This window comes from Protobothrops mucrosquamatus, unplaced genomic scaffold (assembly GCF_001527695.2).
Source record: "Protobothrops mucrosquamatus isolate PMUCROS unplaced genomic scaffold, P.Mucros_1.0 scaffold881, whole genome shotgun sequence".
NCBI lineage: Eukaryota > Metazoa > Chordata > Lepidosauria > Squamata > Viperidae > Protobothrops > Protobothrops mucrosquamatus.
In genome coordinates this window covers 463,676-474,442 of record NW_015387135.1, presented here as the reverse complement: position 1 = coordinate 474,442, position 10,767 = coordinate 463,676, and the positions used below count along the sequence as shown (strand labels likewise).

Below are 10,767 nucleotides of genomic sequence, written 5' to 3'. Positions count from 1 at the left end.
TGGGTATGTCTAGTTTAACGAAGAGAAGGACGAGGGGGGACATGATAGCAGTGTTCCAATATCTCAGGGGCTGCCACAAAGAAGAGGGAGTCAAGCTATTCTCCAAGGCGCCTGAAGGCAGGACGAGAAGCAATGGATGGAAACTGATCAAGGAGAGAAGCAACTTAGAACTAAGGAGAAACTTCCTGACAGTTAGAACCATTAACCAGTGGAACAACCTGCCTCCAGAAGCGGTGAATGCTCCAACACTGGAAGTTTTTAAGAAGAGACTGGACAGCCGTTTGTCTGAAATGGTGTAGGGTTCCTGCCTGAGCAGGGGGTTGGACTCGATGACCTCCAAGGTCCCTTCCAACTTTTTATTATTATTATTATTATTATTATTATTATTATTATTATTATTATTATTATTCTTATTATTCTTATTCTTATTATTATTATTATTATTATTATTATTATTATTATTATTATAGTGTGTTGTCTGGGTTACATTTGTAAAAGAATCATTAACAATTTCTATAATCCATATTCCACATATTAATTTTAGTTGATTTCCTCTTTCTCCAAAATAACCTCTTTTGCAAGCATTGGGTTAATACAATTCTTATTATTTTGATAAATAACTATTGAATAATCTTTTTGCAATATACCTAAACATAATAATCATATTAGTATAATATTTTTTTCTATTCAATCATTCTGATTGCCTCATCATGAATCCTGTTACAATCCTTATTTTAGTTTATTTCTCCCACCAAATTCTAGATATTCTTGCTGGTGAAGATTTTCTCAAAGGTTAATTACATTTACATTTACAAATTTAACTCTTATTTTTCCATATACAGTAAGCCATCTCACACTTTTACATTTCTTAAGAAATAAATAAAACAATGAAAAGAGAAAGAAAAAAAAGAAAAAGAAAAAAGAGAAAGGAAAACAAGAGTAAAGACACATAAGAAATAACATACTATTTAAAATATCTATCCCTCCTAGGCTAATATATATTTATTTCCTTAATTTCTTATTCTTTTAAACCATAATTAAGAATATATTTAATCTTTAATCTTTAAACATTCCATTCAATATACGGTATCTAGTCATCTAGTCCTTTAACTCTTACTCACAACATTTTTTTTATTTTTCTTAGATTCATTCACATTTAAGTATCTAAAACATTTCCTTTATTTAAATCATTTCAACTTTTTTATGTTACTCATAGCAAGAGGAAGAACACAAAAGAAAAAAGCATACTATATTATTTAGATTAGAATTCATCCCTCTTAAAATAATATATTCCAAAGTTTTTCTATTTCTTTAACCATATTCAAACAAATGTTTCTTTTTTAAGTATTCTCTCTGATAGGTCCCATTATCTATTTTCTTGGTTTCCATCTTAATCTTTTTCCTTTGCCCAATATCTTTCTTAATCTGTATATTTTGTTGAATCAAAAGGTTTTTCCGTATGTTCATAAATGTTGCTGTAGATATAAAAAGTAAGTCAGTATCTTTGTTAGAGGCATTTGCCCACTGCTTTTTATTAGGAATCTTTTTCCTTCTCTTTCTCTCTGCTTCTCTTGTCGCTTTTTGTCTCTCTAGTTCTGGTGTTTTTCCTGATATTTCTGTAGAATGTTTTATCCAATCTTTTTTCTTGTCCTCAAATTTATTTTGTAGTGTTGAAAAATCTAGTATTTCTTGTACATTTTTTCCACTTGGATTAGATCATACTCCTTTGTTTTGTAGAATTCCATCTTCAAGTCTCTAGCCTCAAATTTATGTTCAGTCATCTGTTTTGTCTGTTCCTTCTCTGCTGTATTTTCCTGAGGATTTTTTTGGTATAAGCTTAAATTGGAGATAAGTTGACTTATATTTTCAAAGTTATTCTGAATTTCTTTGTGATTTGAGATCATTGTTCTTTGAATTAGTTGCAGCTTTACATATATCTCTTGAAAAGTATTCATTTTTTCTTGATAAGTATTTCCTATAAATGTCTGATTTTCCATAATGACCAAAAGTCCAGATTTTTTCCCCCACTTTGGAAATAGCTTTGGAGTCAGAATTGGATAAATACTTATAGTCCAGAGAATAAAGTTCTTTTTGTTGTTGTTGTTGTTGTTGTTCTATTTTTGTTCCCTCAGGTTTACAAGTCTCACTTTATCTACACAGCTGTACTTTGTTATAACTTTGAAGGTCACAGGCAAGATTAATTTTTTTCCTCTGGTTTTACCTTGACTGTCATAATCCTCATCCACCAGTAGGTGTCATCACTGGTTCATTTTTCATATTTTATTCCTCCGTGAAAGGTTAAAATTTGCCGCTTCCGGTAGGAAAAGGATGGGGGCAACCCCCCACCCCCTTTCTTCACTTTCGGAGGATTTTTTTTGTTTCTTGGGAGTTTCTCCCCTTCAGGAGAGTAGGTAGGATAGAGAAAATCAATGATTCTTACCCAGATTCAAGCCCAGTGTTTACGATCAGCTTAAATTAGTGCTTTTGACTTCCTTTGCTTGCAGCTAGGGCTGGACTCTGAAGTTAAGCCAGCCTTTCTCCTGTTGGTTTCTGGAAGGCTTCTCCTGGACTGATTGGTTCGACCGCCATCTCTCCTAGGTGCCTGGGACTTCCTTCATTGCCACCTCTCCGGGGCGGCTTCTGGCCCATTTAGGGTCCCCTAACAGAAAGAAACTCAGATGGAGAGCTCGGAATCCCGAGTCTCTCAACTGCTTCGCTGCATGCAGGAACCGGAAGTCTCCTCGGCTTATTTATCACTCTCCGATATTCTTAAACCGCTTTCCCCTTGTTACAATTACTCGCTGCTTTTGAGTTAGTCTTTCTGGGGGTCTTTACTCTTTCAGCTTCTCCCCATCAGGGTCTCAACATTTTTAATCCTCAAGGAGAAGGAAAAGACTTCAGCTCGCCCAGACTCAGCTCATTGTTGAAGATCAGCTGTTTTGCGGAGCTTCCCTTCCGGCTGGAGACGACTTGGGCTGCCTCGGCTCTCCCGGCAGCCTTTCTTCCGCCCCTTTAGAGGGGTTCTTCAGTTCGTTCAGATTGTTCGCCACCAGATCCAAGCTCCTGGAGTGTCCCTCTTAATTCGTTGCCCCTCCAGGGCAACTTTCCGCCCCTTTAAGGGACGCTGGGCGAAGCGAAACCAGACCGAGAAGCTGGAACTTTCATCCGTCCCGTCCTCAGACCAAACCAGAAGTCTAAAATGAGAATCTTAACCATTCAGCAATTTCAAACTTATCCAAATTTAGGTTTTATATTCATTTCATTTCTATGTGTTTTGGTCCTCCATAAAAGATTTAATTCGCTGCTTCTGTTAGTAAAAGGATGGGGCAAAGATCCCCCTCCTTCACTTTCGGACGTTTTTTGCTTCTTAGGATTTTTTTTTCTTCAGGAAAGTTAATAAGTAGGATAGAGAAAATTGATGTTCTTATCCAGATTCAAACGCACTGTTTACAATCAGCTTAAAGTAGTACTTTTTGACTTTGGTTGCTTGTAGCTTGGGCTAGACTCTGAAGTTAGGCTTGTCTTTCTCCTGTTGGTTTCTGGAAGGCTTCTCCTGGACCGATCGGGTCAACTGCCATTTCTCTGTGGTCCACGGGACTTCCTTCCTTCTTTGCCGCCTCTTCGGTGTGACTTCTGGCCCATTTAGGGTCCCCTAACAGGAAGAAAATCAGCTGAAGGGTACGGAGCTCCGCAATCTCTCGGCTGCTGCACTATTGCACAAAACCAGAAGTCCTACTTTTGGGATAAGTTTTATAGCCTCTTCATTTTGTAACAATAGAGTGGTGTCATCTGCATATCATAGACTGTTAATATTTCTGCCACTAATCGTCATTCCAATTTCCAGTTCATCTAAAATTTGTCTTAGGATAGGCACCCCTGCCTCTCTCTATAAGATTCGTAAACACTGTATATAAAATTAAATAGAAGTGAGTCACTCTTCTTTGGGATTAGAATGAACACTGTCCTTTTGCAGTCATTGGGCTGCAAAATTACTGGTTGTCCAGCTTTTTTGACATAGTTTTGTAATTACAGATAGTCCTCGTCCTCGACTTACAACCACAGTTGGGATGGGAATTTTCTGATGCTAAGCAATGTAAAGTTGTAAAGTGCGACTACTTAGTGACAGCAATCCCGATAGTCCTGGTTGCCATTGTTAAGTGAATGCCATGGTCATCAGGTGATGCAACTTCCTGTTGGCTTCCCACAGTCAAGTCAGTGGGGAAGTCAGCAGGAAGTTGCAAGCACCAGGCGCTGCCGGGTGGAGGAAAGAGTGAGGAGGTACATGGGAGGGTAAGTAAGGGTGTGCAAGGGCCTCATAACCGCTTGGATTTTCAGCCCCAGAGTCAAGAGGCTTCTGAATTTTCTCTACTGTGGCTGAAAATCCTACGTTGCTGAAAATCCTGCTTGGATTTTGCCACAGACCTTTTTCAAACAGTCCCCAGAGTCTAGAGGGAGTCCTCTCAGCAGGTGGCAGCAGCTTGTGACCTTCCCTGTTGGCTTCCCATTGGCTTTCTGGGAAAGCCAGCAGGGAAGATTACAAATGGGTACCACATTATCATGGGGCACTTGGCAACAGGTCATAATTGTCAACAGGTTGCCAATTGCCCAGGTTTCAATGACTTTTCCGCGGGGGTGCTGCAACAGCCATAACTTTGGTCATAGGTCGTAAGTCCATTTAGCACCGTCGTAATTTCATATGGTCCCTGAATGAATGGTTGTAAGTTGAGGACTACCTGTACTGCTATTTTTATTGATTTAAGCAATTCTGATAGAATTTGATGGATGCTTTTGGTTCCAGGCCTTTTTGTTTTGGCATCTGTTTCAGTGTCAGTGTTACTTTGTCTTCCAATATATCTGGGTGTCAGGTCCCCAAAACCTCTGTGTTTTCCTTTGCATATGTATTCTAGTTTTGGGGCCTGCCATTCTGCTGGGGGGAGGGGAAGCTTGGGATAACTTTTGCTTTCTACTTTCCCTCTCCTGCCTCCATCCTTGAGAAAGGAATGCATCTCCCTTATCAGGGAGACGGTTACAGAGAAACGAAAGCTGGAGAAGACCTTGAGATGCGTGCCAACTGTGCCAGTTACCCACACATCATACCACCTGTGGGTTGGCTAAATTTCAAATGGACATTATGACTTTGGTGGGAGGAGGAATATTGCTTGCTTAACTATACCATTTGCGCAGGATTTCCCCCAGATCTCACCTTGACTTCCCTACTGTCACTGACCCCAGATAAAAGTATCCTTTTGAGAAAATGCCTGTTTCAAGAGTTCTGCTTTTTTGGGTGGTTAGTTGAACTGGGTCATTACATAAGGTGAGATCTGCATAGTACTCAACCCGAAGAAGCTGCTGCCCTAGTCGCAAACTATTTCTACATGGAGGAGTTCCAGGCGGAGAAATGGTCCGAAGCTCTCCTCTGCCTAAAAGCCAATGAGAGCCTCTCCAGGGACCTGGAAGAGGCCGGACCTTCTGGTGAAGAAGATCGACCCAGATGGTCACTTGGGGTTGGAAAGAAGGAAGGATGGGAGGACAAAGCCCCAAAAGTCGCTCTTACTCGAGGTGGAGGAAAGAAAAAAGCAAAGAAGAAAAATCCAGAGCCTGCCCCTCCTGACAAAGATGGAGAAAAGGAGGAACCGAAATCGGGGGCAATGGAAGTGGTGATGGAGTATGTGAAAAAGACCCTTGATGAATTTAAAATGCAGCTGAAGGAAAGCCGTGAGTCGGAAGAAGAGTCGGAGGGGGAATCGGAGTTCCGAGAGACGGCAGTGGCTGGAGCCCAGGAGGCAGCACAGCGGCGGGGCCGTCCATCTCAAGGAGCCAGAGGCAGACCTCCTCAGCCAGCCAAAGTGAAACCAATTCCAATCGGAGTGAAGTTTGATGGAAGTTTGTTCACCTACATGCAGATCTATGGGAGAACACTGCCTACCGATGTCGAGAAAGTTTGTGTGGTCACCCTGGCTCTGGAAGGTGGAGCAGCTGATTGGATGGTGACCCTTTACAACTGCAACACACCCGAATTGAGAAACTTCAATCATTTTATGGCTGTACTCCGCAGGCGTTTCGAATACTGGCTGGCTGGTAAGAAAGCCTGGGAGTGGATTAAGACAGTGAAGCAAGGAAGGAGACCAGTTGCTGAGTATACCGAGGAGTTCAGAGTGTTGGCCAGTCGCCTGCGCTGGCCAGAGGACATATTGGTAAGCTGTTTCCAGGATGGACTCAATGAAGAGCTGTACAATGCCTGCGTAGCTCGTGGAGCCCCAGGGCGGCTGTATGACTGGTGCCTGCTAGCTGAGGAAGGGGAGATTGATCAACGCAAGCATCTGCATCACCCGGTGAGACCAAGCTTCAAGCAATAGACCGAGAAGCGAGGGGAGACTACATGAGCTTCACCTGCCCCGCCTCGCAGCACTGCCTGCTTCAAATGTGGCAAAGAGGGACATTGCACCATGGATTGCCGCAGTAAAACACCTGCCAAGAGAGGGGATCATCTACCGGCCGGGAGACCCCTGAGAACCCTATCGTGCCCCAGGGAGACTGCAATGAGATCCGAGGAAGTCATAGAGCTCCCCTGGGATTGCAATCAAGAGGGTCGAGCTTCGACTCCACGTTACGATGACCCAGGAGCGGCGGAGGACGACTACGGGGACAACCCATTGGTGAGTGGGCCAATTGACCCCATAACAGTGCCCCTAGAACTTTCCATACCCGGCACTGGGAGGACAGTGAAATTAGCAGCCTTGCTGGACTCGGGGTGTACCCTGTGCATGATTAGCCCAGAACTAGTGGGGAAAATGTGGATCCCCCTCAGGAGACTTAAGACTCCAATTACTTTTTGCCAACTGGATGGTTGTGTTGCAGTGGGGGTACCTGCTAGTTTTGCCACCAGACCCTTATACATCGACCTGGGTGGCCACACAGAGACTTTAACGTTTATTGTGGCCTCAGGAATGGAGTGGCTATTAGTTCTGGGACTGGCTTGGCTAAAGAATTGGAACCCCATGATCAACTGGAGGGAAGGGCAACTGAGATTCCCACAGGGGCAAGCCCTGCCCATCACTAAAGAAAACGGCGGGAGATGTGGATTATGTTGTGATTTTGCCTTCACCCTCAGTGAGTCAGACTTGCAAAGCCTCCCAATGGAATACTGAGATTTGGCTGAAGCTTTCAGCAAGCAGAGGGCGGACGAACTCCCCCCTCACCGACCCATAGACTGTGCAATAGAAATCATCCCAGGGGCGAAATTGCCAAAACCTAAAATGTACTCAATGACTCCTAGAGAGTTGAACAAACTGGAAAAAATTATCAAAAAGAACTTAGAGTGGGGGGTTATCGAGCCAGCTAGACCCTGGGTAGCAGCCCCTGTGTTATTCAGAGAGACGAAAGATGGCTCTCTTCGTCTCTGCATGGATTATAGAAGCCTCAACGCTGTTTGCATGGAAAACATGTATCCATTGCCTTTAATGAAAGACATGTTGGCGCACCTATCGAAAAGAATTTTTTTCTCAAAACTGGACTTGAGAGAGGCTTATTATAGAATAAGAATAAAGAAAGGTGATGAGTGGAAAACTGCTTTCAATTGCCCATTGGGTTGCTTCCAATTTAAAGTTCTCCCGTTTGGACTACAGGGGCCCCCTGCAGTATTCATGCAACTGATCAATGAAGTCCTATGTGATCACTTGTATAAGGGGGTTCTAGTTTACCTGAACGATATCCACATTTACACGGAAACAAAAGATGAGCACATTAAGCTAGTCAGAGCAGTACTGAAAAAACTACGCTCTGCCAAACTGTATGCCAAACTATCAAAATGTGAATTCCACAAAGATCGCATTGATTATCTGGGTTATCGCATATCAGATGAAGGGATAGAGATTGACCCAGAGAAAGTGAGGGCAGTCTTAGACTGGGCACCCCCAAAACCAGGAAACAACTCCAAAGTTTCCTAGGATTTGCACATTTCTACAGACAGTTCATCCCATCTTTTGCACAGATTGCCCTCCCAATCACGAACCTGTTAAAGACCAGAGGGGGGGATAAGCCAAAGCCTAGTCAACCATTAAAATGGACAGGAGAATGTCAAGTGGCTTTTGAGAAAATTAAGAGACTTTTTTCTATGGAGCCGGTTTTGAAACATCCGGACCCAGAACAACCCTTTATAATTCAGGCTGATGCCAGCAATGTGGCTGTGGGAGCAGTTTTGCTCCAAAGAAATAAAGATAGACAATTGCAACCTTGTGCTTACACGTCGAAAAAATTGTCAGACTGAACAGAGGTGGGCAGCCTGGGAGAGAGAGGCCTATGCCGTACGGTGGGCTTTGCTCACTTGGAGGCATTTCCTTGAAGGAAATAAAATACCATTTCAAGTATGGACTGATCATAAGAACCTTGAAGCCATGTAAACACCCAGAAAACTCTCCCCTAAACAAGCAAGGTGGTCCCAACATTTCCATCGTTTCAACTTTACAATTCATTATCTCCCTGGGGGGAAGAATTTTCTGGCTGATTCCTTATCCAGGTTACAACAATATAACAGTAAGAAAGTAGAAGTGGCCAAACCATTTCTGCATCCTCATCAACTGGCGGTCCCGGTAACCATCAGCGCCCAATCAAAACCAGTGGAACCTGTTATAAGTACTTTAATACAGGAATTTAAAGTCACTTTAGAAACAGATGAATGGTTTCGTAACCATTATAACCTGTGTACATTAAAGGATGGATTAGCGTGGATTGGAGAGAAACTTTATGTCCCAGCAGCCTTGAGACTAAAAGTGATGCAAGCAGAACACGATTTGAAAACTGCTGGACATTTTAGTTTTGTAAAAACCTTACATCTTATTAAGAGACAATTTTGGTGGCCTGCATTGAAAAAGGACATAGAAAGCTATGTGGCCAGCTGCCCCACATGGGCATCTGCCAAGAGGCGACAAGGGAAATCCCCAGGTCTGCTGCAGTCAGTAGCGAGTCTGTCAGCACCCTGGAGAGAGAATTCTATGGATTTCATTGTAGAATTTCCTGAAAGTGCTGGCAACACTGTAATTTGGGTTGTAACAGACTTGTTCTCCAGACAAGTTCACTTCATCCCATGCCCTAAGATTCCAACTGCAAAAACTTTAGCTAAACTATTTGTGCAGAACATATACCGGTTTCATGGAGCCCCGCAACGTATAATTTCAGACCGAGGAATTCAATTCACTTCTAAGTTCTGGAAGGCTTTTCTGGACTTAATGGGTTCTTCTCAGGGGCTATCATCTTTGCACCATCCTCAAACTAATGGGGGGACATAGAGACTTAACTCAGTTCTAGAACAGTACCTGAGATGTTTTATTAATTACCAACAAGACAATTGGACCAACCTGCTACCGTTTGCTGAGGTTGCCTGTAATAATGCTGTACACCAGGGGTGTCAAACTCAATTTCATTGAGGGCCGCATCAGCATTGCGGTTGCCCTTGGGGGGGCGGGTGGGTGTGGCCTACTGGGTGGGCGTGGATGGAGTGGGTGTGGCCTACTGGGTGGGGATGGCCAGCTCTACATCGTTCGCGTCAAGGGTGCCTGTGGGGGCCTGGGCAGGAGTGGGACAGATCTGAGGGTCTCTGGCAGAAGGGGGTGGGACCAGGACAAGTGCCAAGGCATGGTCCACTGGAGGAGCCTCACTGTTCCTCTCAGGCCATGCGGGGGGGCTGGATGGTGGTGCGGGCTGCACGGAGCCCTGGGCAGCAGAGGTCAAATGCCCAGCCTGGCCCTCGAGCACCCACGGCACCAAGCCCAGCCCCACTTCCCCAAGGGGGTGCCCAGCTGCACTTACCTCCTCAAGGCTTCTGCTACTGTGCTCTCCTTACCCAGGTTGCTCATGATGGGTACGAGGGCAAAGTCAGGGAGGCCCATTCCCTCTCCATGGGAGGAGACCCGGCTTTGTATCCAAAGCTTCCTTAGCAATAGGATGGGAGACCCCCAGGATAGGCCAGGAGGAGGGGGCAAGGGGATGGTGAAAGGGCAGCAGGGCAGGACCTTGTGGTGCTAAGACTGAATGCGTTTCAGCATAGATGGCCACCACAAAATTGTACATTGGCTCCTGGCTGGCCTGGGCCAGGGCCAAGGCAGAGGGGGCCGTTCCCTCACTGTTTCCAGGATGGCTTCGCGGGCCACATGAAACCACTTCGCGGGCCGCATCCGGCACCCGGGCCTTGTGTTTGACATATCTGCTGTACACTCTAGTACTGGTTTCACTCCATTTCAAGTAGCAAATGGTCAAACCTTTGTGGCCATGCCTGAACTCCTCACCAAAGAACCTGAGATCCCCTCCTTGCAGGAGTGGATCAAACAATTGGAAAACACCTGGCCAGTGGTCAGGAAGGCCCTGGATGAAGCCAGGGAGGCCTATAAAGCCCAAGCTGACAAACGGAGGGTAGAACAGAAACCGTACAAAGTTGCGGACCGTGTATTCCTCTCTACGAAATATTTATAGTCTCTACAACCTTCAAAGAAATTGGGGCCTAAATTTATAAGACCTTTTCCTGTTAAGCGCCTTATCAACCCTGTGACTGTTGAATTAGATTTGCCAAAGAATCTTTTATTTTTATTTATTTATATTTGAATTTATATCCCGCCCTTCTCCCGTAGGACTCAGGGCGGCTGACAATCTATTTAAAATACATACAAGACAATACAAATTTAAAATTAATTAAAAAGAATATTAAATATTTGTCGAATTAAAATATAATTAAAACCCCCCTAAAAATTACCCTAGGCCAGTCCTGCAAGCTGGAAT

The 10,767-nt window shown here is 44.0% G+C and overlaps 1 protein-coding gene across 1 annotated transcript in view; it reads left to right on the top strand.

Annotated features, from left to right (window-relative positions):
• Positions 1 to 6,612: 6,612 nt before the first annotated feature.
• LOC107290401 (histone-lysine N-methyltransferase EZH2) overlaps positions 6,613 to 10,767 on the top strand; it is a gene marked incomplete in the record, with an annotated part of 140,168 nt that continues 136,013 nt past the window's right edge. The window contains 2 exon segments of the mRNA XM_029284743.1: positions 6,613 to 6,656; positions 10,215 to 10,437. Of these exon segments, the coding sequence (XP_029140576.1) occupies positions 6,613 to 6,656; positions 10,215 to 10,437 (267 nt within the window).